The sequence below is a fragment of the Entelurus aequoreus genome, linkage group LG12 (assembly GCF_033978785.1).
Source record: "Entelurus aequoreus isolate RoL-2023_Sb linkage group LG12, RoL_Eaeq_v1.1, whole genome shotgun sequence".
NCBI lineage: Eukaryota > Metazoa > Chordata > Actinopteri > Syngnathiformes > Syngnathidae > Entelurus > Entelurus aequoreus.
This window is the reverse complement of record NC_084742.1, coordinates 41,784,483-41,802,989: the sequence shown is the minus strand read 5'-3', so window position 1 is coordinate 41,802,989 and position 18,507 is coordinate 41,784,483. Positions and strand designations below refer to the sequence as shown.

Below are 18,507 nucleotides of genomic sequence, written 5' to 3'. Positions count from 1 at the left end.
GAACATATAAGGGTTAGGGTTAGGGAGGGTTAGGGTTACTAATAAGCAATAATTCTGAGGTTATTGAGGGAAGACTCTTAGTTAATGGCTTACTGGTTGTATAATAAGGCCATGCAGAATAGGGCATTAATAAGTACTTAAAGGCCTACTGAAACCCACTACTACCGACCACGCAGTCTGATAGTTTATATATCAATGATGAAATCTTACCATTGCAACACATGCCAATACGGCCGGGTTAACTTATAAAGTGCAATTTTAAATTTCCCGGGAAACTTCCGGTTGAAAACGTCTATGTATGATGACGTTTGCGCGTGACGTCGATGGTTGAAGCGGAAGTATTCGGACACATTGTATCACAATCCAAACAGCTCTGTTTTCATCGCAAAATTCCACAGTATTCTGGACATCTGTGTTGGTGAATCTTGCAATCTGCAATTTGTTTAATGAACAATGGAGACTGCAAAGAAGAAAGCTGTAGGTGGGATCGGTGTATTAGCGGCAGGCTGCAGCAACACAACCAGGAGGACTTTGAGTTGGATAGCAGACGCGTTAGCCGCCGACCGCATCGATGATCGGGTGAAGTCTTTCGTCGCGCCGTCGATCGCTGGAACGCAGGTGAGCACGGGTGTTGATGAGCAGATGAGGGCTGGCGTAGGTGGAGCGCAAATGTTTTTATCATAGCTCTGACGAGGTCCCGTAGCTAAGTTAGCTTCAATGGCGTCGTTAGCAACAGCATTGCTAGGCTTCGACAGGCGGCACAGCATTAACCGTGTGGTTACAGGTCCAGTGTTTGGTTCGGTGTCTCCTGATAGTAGTATTGTTGATCTGCTGTCTATCCTTCCAGTCAGGGGCTTATTTCTTTTGTTTCTATCTGCATTTAAGCACGATGCTATCACGTTAGCTCCATAGCTAAAGTGTTGTCGTGGAGATAAAAGTCACTGTGAATGTCCATTTCGCGTTCTCGACTCTCATTTTCAAGAGGATATAGTATCCGAGGTGGTTTAAAATACAAATCCGTGATCCACAATAGAAAAAGGAGAAAGTGTGGAATCCAATGAGCCCTTGTACCTAAGTTACGGTCAGAGCGAAAAAAGATGCGTCCTGCACTGCATTCTAGTCCTTCACTCTCACGTTCCTCATCCGCGAATCTTTCATCCTCGCTCAAATTAATGGGGTAATCGTTGCTTTCTCGGTCCGAATCGCTCTCGCTGCTGGTGTAAACAATGGGGAAATGTGAGGAGCCCTTCAACCTGCGACGTCACGCTACTTCCGGTACAGGCAAGGCTTTTTTTATCAGCGACCAAAAGTTGCAAACTTTATCGTCGATGTTCTCTGCTAAATCCTTTCAGCAAAAATATGGCAATATCGTGAAATGATCAAGTATGACACATAGAATGGATCTGCTATCCCCGTTTAAATAAAAAAAAATTCATTTCAGTAGGCCTTTAATGGCTTACTGGTTGTATAATAAGGCCATGCAGAATAAGGCATTAATAAGTACTTAATGTGACTAATTAAGAGCCAATATGTTACTAATTTGCATGTTCCCCATACTAAAGTGTTACCCTGCAAAAGTGTGTTTTTAAATGGCCTTTTTGTCTTGTGCTGTGCACCCGCACCAGATCATCATGCTGGAAGCTCCAGAGCCGAGCCAGGAGGTGGAGCGGTGGCTTTTCACCCTGCGCCTCCAGCAGTACGCGCCGCACTTCCAGCGAGGCGGCTACCGGTCCCTGGGCGATTTCGAGGACCTCACGGACGAGCGCCTGCTGGAGCTCCAAGTGCTCCCGACGGGACACCGCCGGCGGATCCTGCGCAGTTTGGAAGCGTTGGGTGTCGGGAAGCCGCCGCTGTACCCGAGGAATGTCTTCCCCAAGGACATCAAAAGAGGCGGGACCTGTCAGCACTACCGCCCCAAAGGAAGCGAGGACTCTGAGGGGAGCCAGACGTTGCCCCCGAGAGCCGGCTTGGGAGCTGAGACCCTCACGCACCCGCCTCTACCGGCCCCACGTGACCCTGAGAACATCCTATCATCCTTGCTGGAACGTCAATTCCTCCCTGCTTCCTCCTCTTCATCCTCTATGAGCAGCACAGAGTCTGAACTCCCACCCAACTTGGACACGTCTCCAGAAGACGTCCCCCCGTCGGCCCCGAGTGAGGGGCCCTCTCAGTGCCCCATGGTGGACAACGCCATCTATAATGCGTCAGAGTTTCCCAAAGGTCCCAGGCAGACTCGCTCCTACCGGCTGAGGCATCGACCTGTGCCGCAAATCCCGCAACGACACGGGTAAAGTTTGAGAGTGAATCAATGGAACCGAATTGAACAGCGGCCTTTGGTTGTGCACGTTGAAAAGTTTCTATTCCGAGGGTGTTTTTTTTGTGTTTACCGGCTGCTCTTCCTCTCTCAGGCTTGCAGAGGCAGTGCAAACAAGCGGGCCCGAACACCCAGCCGTCTGCGCGGGTCCCTGCGGTGCAAACGGTGCACAGAAAGGTACACGCCGTCTTTTGCTGCTGCATCCCGCTTCATATGTACCATGAATTTTTCATCCGGCGCCGCTGTTTGCCCGCATGAAAGAGCGGCGGAGGAGGGGGTGTCGCTTCCACGGGTTCGGTGGGAGTCGTGGGAAACGGCAGCGCGTGTCTCAGGGAATATCGTCTTTTCCGTACCCGCAACGACTGAGACCTCCCGTCAGGCGGCTTTGAGGAGCTGAGAAACAGGAGTACAGTACAAGTGGAGACGCAGACCACTCCAATTACATGTCGTTCTAAACCCCGATGATGCACCTCTCCCACTCTTCTGAGTTTTACCGAGAAACTTTTGCGGTCTGTTTTCCTCTCTGAATGCAAGCAGACAGCTCGAGAGAGAAGGAAGGAAGCCATGGATGCAAAACAGGCTGAGACGAAGGTAAAGAAGGAGCCGACACGCTCGCAGTGTTGGGAACTCGGCAAGAACGCAAAAGCTTCTTTGAAGTCGGATGGATTCAGTCGGATAGTTCCCATAAGCAGGGGCGTCGGGGGTTATATGATTTTTTTAATAGATATTCTAGACACTTTTTATTCTTATGGTTGGCACTTTCTTTGTAAAAAAAAAAAAACAACAACAAAAAAAACTACCTTTTTTTTTCTTCAACAAAACCAAGTGATTTAAGGGGTTTAGCTAGATCTGTTGTATATATGTTAACCCCGTCTTTAGAAGTCAAAAACTTAATTAAGGTTTTCACATGTGTTCTAAGAAGCTGGTCCAACCAAATCCATGACATCATTTATTTTTAGCGCATGTAAACATACAAACAAGTGTGTGTGTATGGGACAGTGACGTTGCGATGAGGGGCCCTTTTAAGAGTCTGGTGTACGGGAGCCCACAATTTGCTGCTACGCCCTTGTCTATAGAACTACAGTATATCAGGATTTGCATTTTCAGGAGTTGCACCAAAGCCAACTCCTATTAGAGCAGGGGTCTGCAACCCACGGCTCTGGAGCCACATGTGGCTCTTCTGCCTCCTTATTTTGGCTCCCTTCTTCTTTGGAGTGAGAAAACTTTGCACTTTCAAAGAGTTCTATTATTTTTGGCTGTATGCGAGGCCGTGAATGCGCACAGTTTACTAGTTAGAATGCTCAAAAAAAGAAAAACGTGTTCTTGTCTTACATGAGGATTGTGAACGACAGGCAAAATTCCCGCAAAAGTGCATTTACCCTTTATGTCAAAATCTTTGTTTTAACAGATTCTTCCTGTTACTATAAGGAGTTTCTATGAATTCCGTCCATCCATCCGTTTTCTACCGCTTGTCCCTTTCGGTGTAGCAGGGGGTAATGGAGCCTAACCCAGCTGCACTCTGGCGGAAGGCGTGGTACACCCTGGACATGTCGCCACCTCATCACAGGGCCAACACAGATAGACAGACAACATTCACACTCACATTCACACACTAGGGCCAATTTAGTGTTGCCAATCAGCCTATCACCAGGTGCATGTCTCTGGAGTGGGAGGAAGCCGGAGTACCCAGAATTTTAACGGTCCTCTTGGACCAACCCAATTAGGAACCGGTACCAAAAAATACAGGTACTCTGTAAATATCCCTTTGTGTGCAGCTGTTCAGGAGTAGAAGAGTTATCTTACACCAGGGGTCGGCAACCCAACATGTTGAAAGAGCCATATTGAACCAAAATACAAAAAACGAATTTGTCTGGAGCCGCAAAAAGTTAAAAGCCTTATGTAAGTGTTATAATGAAGGCAACACATTAAAGTAAGTGTCTCAGAGGGTTAACTCCTTGAAACTACTGGCTTAAAACAGCCAAAGGTATAGATGTGTGTGTCAAAGTTAAAGGAAAGGACAGGCTGTCTTCTTCTAATGGATTTATTACAATCTTTGCAAGCTGGGTAACGTTTGCTGTGGTCTGGAACAACATGGCACACAAACCACTATCAGAAATGCAGCCAATATTACATACAGATGATGTGTCATGAGACATGCAAATATAAATTAAATACACTGAGGACATAAAGGAAATTAAATGAACTCAAATATACCTACAAACGAGGCATAATGATGCAATATACCATACCATACCAAGTTTATTTATAAAGCCCTTTAAAAACAACCACAGTTGAAGAACAAAGGGCTGTACTCCACAAAGAAATAGAGGCAAAGGACAGACTAAAAAATAACATTTAAAACAGAAGTAAAATACACATTGAAAAAGCAAATACAAATTACCCTAAGAAAAATTTGTTGGATAAAAAGCAGTTAAAAAGTTAAAAACAGTTAAAAAAGTTAAAAACAGTTTAAAGTTTCATGCTGGGTTAGAAGCCAGTGAATAAAAATGTGTTTTAAGAAGGGTCTTAAAAGTAGCCAAAGAAGGGGCCTGTCTCACATGGAGAGGGAGATCGTTCCAGAGTTTGGGACCCGCAACAGAGAAGGCTCTGTCCCCTGGTAATATTTACACACAGCTAGCCTAAATAGCATGTTAGTATGGATTTTTAGCACTCCAACATGTCAATAACCTCAACAAAGCTCACCTTTGTGCATTCACGCACAGCATTAAACGTTTGGTGGACAAAATGAGACAAAGAAAGAGCGGCATAATACATGTCTTTCTGTGGCAGCGTCGGAGAAAGTTGTACACTTAAACCAACTACGGTGAGTTCAAGGACCGCCAAAATTAGTAGGACAAAACGGTGCTGGCCAAATACTGTCATCAGTGAAGCATAAACACAAACATATTAAAGGCCTACTGAAATGAAATTTTTTTTATTTAAACGGGGATAGCAGATCCATTCTATGTGTCATACTTGATCATTTCGCAATATTGCCATATTTTTTCTGAAAGGATTTAGTATAGAACGACGACGATAAAGTTCGCAACTTTTGGTCGCTGATAAAAAAAAGCCTTGCCTATACCGGAAGTAGCGTGACGTCACAGGAGGAAGGATTCCTCACAATTCCCCGTTGTTTACAATGGAGCGAGAGAGATTCGGACCGAGAAAGCGACGATTACCCCATTGATTTGAGCGAGGATGAAAGATTCGTGGATGAGGAACGTTAGAGTGAAGGACCAGAGAGGCAGTGCAGGGTGTATCTTTTTTCGGTCTCATTGGATTCCACACACTCTCCTTTTTCTATTGTGGATCATGGATTTGTATTTTAAACCACCTCGGATACTATATCCTCTTGAAAATGAGAATCGAGAACGCGAAATGGACATTCACAGTGACTTTTATCTCCACGACAATACATCGTTGACGCACTTTAGCGACGGAGCTAACGTGATAGCATCGGGCTCAAATGCAGATAGAAACAAAATTTAAAAAAACCCTGACTGGAAGGATAGACAGAAGATCAACAATACTATTAAACCATGAACATGTAAATACACGGTTAATAATTTCCAGCATGGCGAAGCTTAACAATTGAAGCTAACTAACTTAGCTACGGAGCTAACGTGATAGCATCAGGCTCAAATGCAGATAGAAACAAAATAAAAAAAAACCCTGACTGGAGGGATAGACAGAAGATCAACAATACTATTAAACCATGAACATGTAAATACACGGTTAATAATTTCCAGCTTGGCGAAGCTTAACAATTGAAGCTAACTACGGAGCGGCGGCGGCGGGCGTTGTAGCTTTCGACGACACCCCGGCCGCCATCAGAGTCGGCAAGAAACATTTATCTCCCCAAAGTTACTTACGTGACATGCACATAGCGACACGCACGTACGGGCAAGCGATCAAATGTTTGGAAGCCAAAGCTGTACTCACGGTAGTGCGTCTTGTATCCAGCTCAAACACAACACAACCTCCTGATTGTGTTGCTGTAGTCCGCTGCTAATACACCGATCGCACCTACAACTTTCTTCTTTGCAGTCTCCATTGTCCATTAAACAAATTGTAAAAGATTCACCAACACCGATGTCCGGAATACTGTGGAATTGTTCGATGAAACAGAGCAGTTTGTATGGTGACACATTGGGTACGAATACTTCCGTTGCCGTCGTGACGTCACGCGCATACGTCATCAAACATAGACGTTTCCAACCGGAAGTTTAGCGGGAAATTTAAAATTGCACTTTATAAGTTAACCCGGCCGTATTGGCATGTGTTGCATGTGTTAAGATTTCATCATTGATATATAAACTATCAGACTGCGTGGTCGGTAGTAGTGGGTTTCAGTAGGCCTTAAAAGGCCTACTGAAATGATATTTTTTTATTTAAACGGGGATAGCAGATCCATTCTATGTGTCATACTTGATCATTTCGCGATATTGCCATATTTTTGCTGAAAGGATTTAGTAGAGAACAACGACGATAAAGTTCGCAACTTTTGGTCGCTGATAAAAAAAGCCTTGCCTATACCGGAAGTAGCGTGACGTCACAGGAGAAAGGACTCCTCACATTTTCCCATTGTTTACAATGCAGCGAGAGAGATTCAGACCGAGAAAGCGACGATTACCCCATTAATTTGAGCGAGGATGAAAGATTCGTGGATGAGGAAAGTGAGAGTGAAGGACTAGCGTGCTGTGCAGGATGTATCTTTTTTTTGCTCTGACCGTAACTTAGGTACAAGGGTTCATTGGATTCCACACTTTCTCCTTTTTCTATTGTGGATCACGGATTTGTATTTTAAACCACCTCGGATACTATATCCTCTTGAAAATGAGAGTGGACATTCACAGTGACTTTTATCTCCACGACAATACATTGGCGAAGCACTTTAGCTACAGAGCTAACGTGATAGCATCGGGCTCAAATGCAGATAGAAACAAAAGAAATAAACCCCTGACTGGAAGGATAGACAGAAAATCAACAATACTATTAAACCATGGACCTGTAAATACACGGTTAATGCTTTCCAGCTTGGCGAAGCTTAACAATGCTGTTGCTAACGACGCCATTGAAGCTAACTTAGCAACGGGACCTCACAGAGCTATGATAAAAACATTAGCTATCCACCTACGCCAGCCAGCCCTCATCTGCTCATCAACACCCGTGCTCACCTGCGTTCCAGCGATCGACGGAAGGACGAAGGACTTCACCCGATCATCCGTGCGGTCGGCGGCTAGCGTCGGCTAGCGCGTCTGCTATCCAAGTCAAAGTCCTCCTGGTTGTGTTGCTGCAGCCAGCCGCTAATACACCGATCCCACCTACAGCTTTCTTCTTTGCAGTCTTCATTGTTCATTAAACAAATTGCAAAAGATTCACCAACACAGATGTCCAGAATACTGTGGAATTTTGAGATGAAAACAGAGCTTTTTGTATTGGATTCAATGGGTTCCGAATATTTCCGTTTAACTATTGACGTCACGCGCATACGTCATCATACATAGACGTTTTCAACCGGAAGTTTAGCAGGAAATTTAAAATTGCACTTTATAAGTTAACCCGGCCGTATTGGCATGTGTTGCAATGTTAAGATTTCATCATTGATATATAAACTATCAGACTGCGTGGTCGGTAGTAGTGGGTTTCAGTAGGCCTTTAAACTGTGGGCTTTATAACAATTAGGAAGGTTTGTGTCATGTTTGTACTCCTACAGAAACATTATTTAATCAACAAATATATTTGTCCCCCATCTTTTTCCATTTTTTAAAAAGCTTCAGGGAGCCACTAGGGCGGTGCTTAAGAGCGCTCGAGAGCTCAAGAGCCGCGGGTTGCTGACCGCCGTCTTACACCAACAATTATAAACATAAGACATAAAGTCATGCGACAAAATTAGTATTTGAGTGTGTTCTCTGTAAAGCCTCGGGTGAAGCCGGTGTCATCTTTCACAGTGACAGGCTGGGGCCCACGCATGGCAGCCTGCGGGTCTCCAGACTAATAATGTCTAGCTGCAGTCTCTTCTCCTTCCTCGCTTCCTGCAAACATCGATCACAGCCTAAATGCACACCCGGATCAATGTTTGCCAAATGTATTTAGATCAGAGATTTGCTGTCATCGCAGCCACTCGTCTTCCATTCAGCGCCATGACCAAGGCACTCTGTGTCCTTTTATAGCTCCGCTTCAGAGAACCCTGACGCCCATCGCTCCCTACGGAGAGACCTTCCTCTACAACAACGCTCACAGCATTCTGGTAAGACTTCCATTGACTTAGCAAAGAGGAACATCCTTTTTTTGTGGTTTCTTCAATATTTTTAATGCTCTTGTCACACAACAGAGTGACGCTTGCTTCTCGGCGGCCCGAGAGGTTAATAGAAATGTCAGCCCGCCCCTAAAGTTAAAGCCGCTTAATGCAACAACACGATAACGGCTGTCCAAGTGCAAGGATAGATTCTCACTCCCTCACTCTGTGGCCCTTACAGGAGCAGGTGCTGCAGAAGGACAAGGAGACGCAGAAGAAACCGAGGTATGATGCTAGGGACCACACTCTTTAAATGACAAGTCTTTATGTTTGACAAGAAGAAGGGGTTTTTTGTGGGTGATGACTCTCAAAAGTAGCAGAGATGATACAGTTTGGGCCTTGTGCTTCACTAAAGCAGAAATGGAAGTAAGGTAAGAGACAATATAAAGGCAGGAACAGACATTGAATTATGGATAAATCTTATTATATTTTTTTCATATTGTGGTCATAATCATGCAATGTTAACTTAAATTTATCTTTTTTTCCTGTTACCATTTAACATTTCCTACACTGCCTATGCTGACTGGGATTACAGGCATCTAAAATAATTGTATTTATTATTTTTACATTTTTATTTATGTAATTTATACCACCATCTTAGCAGTATGTATTTTTATTATTTTTTATTCATATATTTATCCCAATCATCCTTATAGATAAAAAAAAAAGTTACTTATACAAAAGCGCATACTATTCTAATCAATTAATGAAAATGTTTATGAAAAATATAAATATATAATGAAATAAATAGTAAGTTAATAAATAATAATAATAAAAATGATGTGATGTATATACATGCATTATGAAATGAATATATTGGTCATGAAACAAATAGTAAATGAATGAATAATGATGAAAAATGATGTGACAAATATACATTTATTGTGAAATAAATATGTTGGCCATTAAATACGTAAATAGTAAATTAATTAATAATAAAATAATATGCATATACATTTATTATGAAATACATGTATTGGTCATTAAATAATAGTACATTAATAAATAATAATTAAAAATGATATGACAAATATACATTTATTGTGAAATAAATATGTTGGCCATTAAATACGTAAATAGTAAATTAATTAATAATAAAATAATATGCATATACATTTATTATGAAATACATGTATTGGTCATTAAATAATAGTACATTAATAAATAATAATTAAAAATGATATGACAAATATACATTTATTCTGAAATAAATATGTTGGCCATTAAATACGTAAATAGTAAATTAATAAATAATAACGAAATATGCATATACATTTATTATGAAATAAATATATTGGTCATTATATAACAGTAAATTAATAAATAATGAAAAATTATGTGACAACTATACATTTATTATGAAATTAGTATATTGGCCCTAAAAATAAACAGTAAATGAACAAACAATAAAAATGAAAGAGGAGGTGACAAATATAAATTATTATGAAATACATGCAGTTTATAGGTCATGAAATAAATAGTAAATGAATGGATAGTTTTTAATATTTGATATTCAGCTTCACTGTTGCATTAACAAATGGTATTATTTATTTGTCTTCAAAAAGGTCCAAGGACAAAGACTCCCCTCCCGTCGAGGCTACTCCAGACCCTTTCAAAGAGGAATACTCCACTGTGGAAGAATGTTCCAGCGTTTTGCAGAGTTTGGACCAAAGTGTTGCAGATTACCTCAGTGTCGGTGCGGCGTCTGCGGCCCTTACTCCCGCTTGTCACAGCGCTTCCATGATGATGGTGGACCGCGACCTCTACTCCCAATCTGTGCACACGGAGCACCTTCCTGATATTTCGCCGTATGCTTGCTTTTATGGCGCTCCGAAGCCTCCAGTGCTTAAAGTGGGCTGGCTGGACAAGCTTTCACCACAAGGGTATGTGCTGCAAATATTATATGAACTCTCCTCTTGGTCTTTTACCGGTTTCCACCTCATTCTTTTGCAGGAAGCACGTCTTTCAAAGGCGCTGGGTGCGGTTCGACGGCGAGAGCCTGGCCTACTACAACAGCGACAAGGTAAGCAACACACGTGGGAGCGCGCAGGAAATCGATACGCAGCCTCATCGCCATTGCTCGCTTGGCGAGCCGGTGAAAGTGAGCAAGGACATAGTGATCTTTGGGCGCACTGTACAACGCGTCAATGCTGGCATCTCCCCAACTGACAGCAGCGAGGCAGGGAGGACGTGAGGTCACGCGCTTGGCATTTCTGCTTCTGTTTTGCTCAAATCTTCTTTGAAATGGTAGCGCTAAGACGACACAAACAAGCATTTAATCCCCTCAAATGTCTTTGTAGGCACAAGCAGGCTTGTTTTTGCCGCAGCAGAACATCACAATCAATGACGTGCGACCTGTTTGATGGCGCCTCGTTAATCACTTGCTAATTACACTCCTCTTTGCCCGCTCACGCACCACAACTCTCACTACACCCCCCCAACCCTGCTTTATTTATCAGGACACGCTTTGCCACCAACAAGGCGGTAATCATTGGGGAGCGAGTCAGCACTTTATTGTGCATTATTTTGTTTAGGGTACAAAAGTACGGTGTACAGTAAATACTCTAATTACAGCTGTGGTGTTTATCTACCTAAATGGACAGGAAAGCAGGGAATAAGTGGAGAGAGGCTGTTTGATAATGAATTATACATGATTTTACTTAAATAATGATGCTCACTTTGACCACTAAGGGCAGGCCTGGGCATTTATTTTGACTTGGGGGCCAAATTTAGAGGAAACAAAATGTGTCTGGGGGCGGGTATATCTATTTTTAGGAACACTAATACAAAACCTCACAATAATTTCTGATTGAATGCTAAAAATGCCTGAAAAAACGGAACAGAATTTTGAATTTTTTTACGGAATGAGACACCCAGATTGTACATGAAAATAAAGAATATGGGATTTACAATATTAATTATGAACGATAAAACACTGAATATTGACAACATATGAACGTCACACCCCCTCTCGATCGACATATTTTACAATCAAGCGTAACGCAACAAAAATGGAACAAACACAGCGAAATATGAACGCGAAGGTAAAAAAAAAACCCCCCATCTACAATCTGATACATCTGATATATCACTAAGCTTTGCGAACTTTGTTGTAAAAATCTCCTCCCGCGTCTCTCCCTGACACCCGCATTTCAGGCTGGCCGCTCTGGAAACACTCCACACTGCTCAGTGCCTCGTCTGAACTGCTGTGACGTAGATTACCATAGTAACTAATTAGATTACCATATTAACTAGTATATCATGCAAAAGTGCAGATTCCAACCATTGAAATACTTTGTATAGTTCAAGACTTACGGTCATTTGAAAACATCACTGCACATCATAATGGCAGAGACAGTTTCCATCTTAAAGATCTAAAAAATTATTTGGTAATGTCCGGCGAGCCAGATTGAAAAGCTGAAACCGCATGTGGCCCCCGGGCCTTAATTTGCCCAGGTCTGACTTAGGGCCCGATCTAAATGTTTGCTCTGATTAGCACGCACAAAGCTGATCTACTAAGCCTGGAGGATTGCGTCTCCTAAAATGAGGAAAACAAGCAGCGCATTCCACTTAGGAGAAGGTGCAAATATTATCATTCAGCACTCGCAAAGTGATTCATCAAGACGAGGAGCCAGTCCCAATACACCCCTTCGCCATACGTTTTAGCCATATCCCTACATTTATTTTTTATTTTGCATCAAGGGGTAGGGGGTATGAATCTAGCCCTTCAGAGCGAGGGGTTTCAGATGCTGACTATCCCAGAGAAAATTCCCCAATTCTTGCACACGTTATATAATATATTCACGTTTGTTTGTAACGTTAGGGCATACTTGCCAACCCTCCCGGTTTTACCGGGAGACTCCCGGTATTCAGCGCCTCTCCCGATAACCTCCCGGCAGAAATTTTCTCCCGACAAACTCCCGGAATTCAACCGGAGCTGGAGGCCACCCCCCCTCCAGCTCAATGCGCACCTGAGTGGGGACAGCCTGTTCTCACGTCCGCTTTCCCACAATATAAACAGCTTGCCTGTCCAATGACGTCATAACATCTACGGCTTTTAGAGAGTAGAGTGCACAACTGCGCACACAAGGAGACGAAGCAGAAGAACGAGGAAGTTACAGACATGGCGACGCCGTCGACGAGCAAGATGAAGAAATACGCTTTCAAGTTCCAAAACGAATGGAAACAAGAATTTCAGTTCATCCAGGACAGTTCGAAGGGGAAGGGGTATGTATGTTGCCTGTACATTTTGTAGAACAGACTTCTCCATTGAACACAGTGGCCAAAATGATATACTCATTCATGAACGGAGAAGTTAAACAGGACAATACTGCCATCTACTGGATAGCCTCTGGAACACTGAAATTCAAGTATTTATTTTATTTATATGAATAATAAAATAAATATATATATATATATATATATATATATATATATATATATATATATATATATATATATAGCTATAATTCACTGAAAGTCAAGTATTTAATACATATATATATCTATGAAATACTTGAGTTGGTGAATTCTAGCTGTAAATATACTGCCCTATTAACCACGCCCTTAACCACGCTCCCAACCATGCCCCCCGCCCCCAACCACGGCCCCCGCCCCACCCCTGACCACACCCCCCACCCCCCGGTATTGGAGGTCTCAAGGTTGGCAAGTATGCGTTAGGGAGCTAGCCACGCCAGCTAAAGTTAGGCTAAAAATACTGACGAAAATCTTGCAAATGTGAAAACGTCAACGTTACATACCTTCAAAAAATTCACAAGAGACAACAATCATCGATGGCGGCTTCTTCTCTGTGTAGTTAGCCCTCATTGCCCACACCGCCCAAGTGGTGGAGAAGGTGAAAAGACAAGCTGCGGCCCTTTGCAAACTAGCATCGTCAGATTGACTGCGAAACGAGGACGCTAAACTTTGGATAACCTGCGACCAAAACAACACCTCATAGCAATATGACGCAGCTAGAGCAGCGATTGGGCAGGCACATCACAGTGGACCCCTCAGCAAGGCCAGACCGAGGGCAATGAATGAAGAACGAGAGGTACTAATCAACAAATGACTTGAAATACTTGCTAGAGAAAATCGGCGGAGCGGAAAACACCACCTGCAAAAAGTGCGGCTTAGGTGAGGAAACCACAGAACATGTGCTATTCGACTGCCCAGTCACTTCTTATTTGGGAAAGAACAGGCCTGCCAGACGTCTCCCTAAGCGGGCACCTGGCAGCCTAGGTTTCACCCAGTTCAACAACTGCGAGCAAACCGCTCAGTCAGCATTAATAGCACTGATGAGTTGAATGTAAACAACAAAAGTGTGCCACCACCAACAACAACAGTAGCAACCTTTTCAAGCGCATGCAAAGGTGATGGATGCTGATCAATCATGATACTTTAAATGCAAGGACTGCCATCTTTTAGCGTTAATAAAAAGCAATGCAGCCACGGTTATTACGCTATTGTTTTTTTAAAAAACTAATTATAGACCTTGGTGGTTATTTGCTATTGCAGACAATCCAACCAGCGATTATAGGAGACATGCTGTTCAAAGAGTACCGTATTTTCCGTACTATAGGGCGCACCGGATTATAAGGCGCATAGCCGATGAATGGTCTATTTTCGATCTTTTTTTATATATAAGGAGCACCGGATTATAGAGCGCATTAAAGGAGTCATATTATTATCATTTTTTTTCTAAATTGAAAACACGTCCTTGTGGTCTACATAACATGTAATGGTGTTTTTTTAGTCAAAGTGTTGCATAGATTATGTTTTACAGATCCTCTTTAAGCCGCTTTCTGACAATCGATTCCGGATGCGCTGTTTTGTGGGCGGTCTTATTTACGTGCCTCACCTTCGGCAGCATCTTCTCCCCGTCATCTTTGTTGTAAATGGTAAATGGGTTGTACTTGTATGGCGCTTTTCTACCTTTTTAAAGGCCTACTGAAACCCACTAATGAGCCCTTTTACCTAAGTTACGGTCAGAGCGAAAAAAAAACCCCATCCTGCACTGCACTCTAGTCCTTCACTCTCACGTTTCCTCATCCACGAATCTTTCATTCTGGCTCAAATTAATGGGGTAATCGTCGCTTTCTGGGTCCGAATCGCTCTCGCTGCTGGTGTAAACAATGGGGAAATGTGAGGAGCCTTTCAACCTGCGACGTCACGCTACTTCCGGTACAGGCAAGGCTTTTTTTTATCAGCGACCAAACGTTGCGAACTTTATCGTCGATGTTCTCTACTAAATCCTTTCAGCAAAAATATGGCAATATCGCGAAATGATCAAGTATGACACATAGAACGGATCTGCTATCCCCGTTTAAATAAAAAAAAATCATTTCAGTAGGCCTTTAAGGAACTCAAAGCGCTTTGACACTATTTCCACATTCACCTATTCACACATTCACACATTCACACACTGATGGCGGGAGCTGCCATGCACGGCGCTAACTAGGCACATCAGGAGCAAGGGTGAAGTGTCTTGCTCAAGGACACAACGGACGTGACTAGAATGGTAGAAGGTGGGGATTGAACCAGTAACCCTCAGATTGCTGGCACGGCCACTCTCCCAACTTCCCCACGCCGTTGTAGTGGTGTAGCGTGCAAGGACGGGAGTGGAAGAAATGTCATAAGATGGAGCAAACTGTTTTAATGACATTCAGACTTTACTTCAATCAATAACGCAGCAGCATCTTATCATCCGGAAACAACAACAATGTATCCCTTGAAAAAACGTCCGACCGGAACTCTCTAATAACTAAAGTTCCTTGGGTGAATAATGTAAACTCACTACACCGGTATGTTTTAGCGCTTTCATGGCAAGTATACTGACAGATATAAGTAAGAACTTTATACTTTTTTATATTAGAAATGGCAACAGCGGAGAATGAATGTCCCATAACAAGAAGATAGAGTAAAAGAAGACGCTTATTGACTACGATAATGATTTATGCAGATCGTAAATACAGATCAGCAGGTACCAGAAGGTAAGAAAAGTTGCTTTTGCATAATATTGCGAAACAAAACGCCAGATAATATGTCTTACCTTATACACACACCAGAATAATACTCGTATGTTGACCAGGGTGTACCCCGCCTTCCGCCCGATTGTAGCTAAAATAGGCTCCAGCACCCCCCGCCACCCCGAAAGGTATAAGCGGTAGAAATAGATGGATGGATGGATGTTGGAGCACATCAAGCGGTGCGGCTTCATAGCTTACCAAAGTCGTACTAAACATTTTGATGGATTTTTGAGCGCCGTGTGTTGTTCTATATTTTCAATGGAACATCTCAAATGTTGGTGTTTACTTTAATCATATTGCCATCATAGTACAGTCTACGTGTACCTCTTATGTTTGACTGCCATCTACTGGCCACACTTATCATTACACCATGTCCCAAATAAAATTGCTTTGAGGTCGGTAAGCAACACCAGAATTAATCCGTACATTAGGCGCACTGTCGAGTTTCAAGGAAAAAAAAAGATTTTAAGTGCGCCTTATAGTCTGGAAACCACGGTACATCGCTCTAATTGTAGCTCCAGGGACAGAAATGGACACTCACGATGTCAATGTTCTTTTAGAGATAGTTATTGTGGCTTTACCCTTAAAGTTTCTACATTTTACTCTTAGATCTTACTAGAAACGACAGAAATGGACTTGTTTTTCTGGAAATGAACGCAACAAGGCTTTAGTGTAGCTCAGTAAGGAAGGAAGTGTCATGGTGTGCTATTGCCTACAGGAAAAGCATTCCCATGCTGGTCCTCGCTGCCAAACTTTTAACACCTCGAAAACTCTCTTTTGTAGTCGGAAATCCAACAGGGATCCGTCAGCCCCAGACAGAACTAATCGCACTTAATCACAACAGTCGCGGCTTGAAAAGGTCTCTGGTGATGTCATCTACGGGGTAGCCCAGGTGGCGTGGGAGAGAAGCGAGATCACCGGTCTCACTTGTTCCTGCCAGATGGAACTGCCCGTCCGTCTCTCATCAATTCACGCTTTTTCGCACGATTTCGTCAAGACCCGGGATGGGGTGAGGCGACTGAGGGCCGCGGGGGAACGACCTGGGATAACGCCACGGGTCTTTAGAGGGAGTCCTTGGGGTCGTGTTGTGCGATGGATGAGAACGAAGCAGAGGGATGATTCTCCAGGGGGGAGGACTTTCCTTGCAAAGCTCAGCTGGACACAACATTAGGTACACATCAAATTAAATTGACATGTCATGATAAACATGGTACGTACCATGATGCAGCAATTCCATCCATCCATTTTCTACCGCTTGTCCCTCTAGGGTCGCAGGGGCAATTAAAAAAAACACCATATATATATTTTTTTACGTTACATGTTGACATTGTGATAATTTTACCTGTCTGTACTATAGTTTATTTTACATGGAGTTTTAAAATGATGTGTATTTTACTGCTCTTTCAATTGAATTTATGGTCTAATCTTTTTACTGTTTTTTTTGTAGACTATTGTAAACGCTGTCCAGGAACAAAATATTAAAAATAGCCTTTTGGCTAATCCTGGTACATTTACAACAATGTTGATTAATGTACACTGTCTCTGGTAAATTAATAAATAAATCAATAAATAAATCAAAGCCACAATATTCATTACCATATTGACCCATATAGAATATAGAATACTTGACCTTTCTTTTTCAAGAAAATGTTTAAAAAAAAATTAGAATCTAAAACTACTCCTAACTAACCTTTGCAACCCTTTCCCCCCTAGGGATCTCTTTTTCACTAGGTTTTGTGTGTGTGAGTGACAGGAAAAAAAGCTCTGACTCAGTTGAAATAAAATCTGCAATCTACTGGTATGTATAATAGCAAATAAAATGAATAATAGTAGTGTAATCATAATAATCATACTAATAATGGCTCTATTATAATTTAGATTTTAATAAAACAATAATGAATAGGCTCTAGCACCCGCGACACCGAACGGGACAAGCGGTAGAAAATGGATGGATGAATGGATGTTTTATTTGACTCAAAATCCACATTGTTTTTTTTTAAATTAAAACCAAAACTACTCCTCTGTTGTTAGCTAACCTTTGCAACCTTTTCCCCCTCCTAGGGGTCTCTTTTTCACTAGGTTTTGTGTGTGTGAGTGACAGGAAAAAAAGCTCTGACTCAGTTGAACTAAAATCTGCAATCTGCTGGTATGTATAAAAATAATAGCACATACAATAAATAATAGTGTAATCATAATAAAAATACTAATAATGGCTCTATTATAATTTAGATTTTAATAAAATAATAGTGAATAGGCTCTAGCACCCGCGACCCCGAAAGGGACAGGCGGTAGAAAATTGATGGATGGATGGATGTTTTATTTTAATCAAAATCCACATTGTTTTTAAAAAAAATAGAATCAAAACTACTTCTCTGTTGTTCGCTAACCTTTGCAACCTTTTCCCCCTCCTGGGGGGGTCTCTTTTTCACAAGGTTTTGTGTGTGTGAGTGACAGGGAAAAAAAGCTCTGACTCAGTTGAAATAAAATCTGTAATCTGCTGGTACGTATAAAAATAATAGCAAATAAAATAAATAATAGTGTAATCATTATAACAATACTAATAATGGCTCTATTATAATTTAGATTTTAATAAAATAATAGTGAATAGGCTCTAGCACCCGCGACCCGAAAGGGACAGGCGGTAGAAAATTGATAGATGGATGAATGTTTTATTTTAATCAAAATCCACATTGTTTTTTTTAAATTAAAACCAAAACTACTCCTCTGTTGTTCGCTAATCTTTGCAACCTTTTTCCCCGCCTAGGGGGTCTCTTTTTCACAAAGTTTTGTGTGTGTGAGTGACAGGAAAAAAAGCTCAGACTCAGTTGAAATAAAATCTGCAATCTGCTGGTATGTATAAAAAT

General features: G+C 42.0%; 1 protein-coding gene across 3 annotated transcripts in view; it reads left to right on the top strand.

The window, feature by feature from the left end:
- The window catches only part of arap2 (ArfGAP with RhoGAP domain, ankyrin repeat and PH domain 2), a 275,757-nt gene that overhangs the window by 6,449 nt on the left and 250,801 nt on the right, over window positions 1–18,507 (top strand). For all 3 annotated transcript variants that reach the window (XM_062065971.1, XM_062065972.1, XM_062065973.1), the window contains 6 exons: window positions 1,626–2,287; window positions 2,409–2,491; window positions 8,491–8,567; window positions 8,797–8,840; window positions 10,181–10,498; window positions 10,569–10,638. In XM_062065971.1, the coding sequence (XP_061921955.1) occupies window positions 1,632–2,287; window positions 2,409–2,491; window positions 8,491–8,567; window positions 8,797–8,840; window positions 10,181–10,498; window positions 10,569–10,638 (1,248 nt within the window). In that variant the 5' untranslated portion in view covers window positions 1,626–1,631. The remainder of the gene's footprint in view (window positions 1–1,625; window positions 2,288–2,408; window positions 2,492–8,490; window positions 8,568–8,796; window positions 8,841–10,180; window positions 10,499–10,568; window positions 10,639–18,507) is intronic.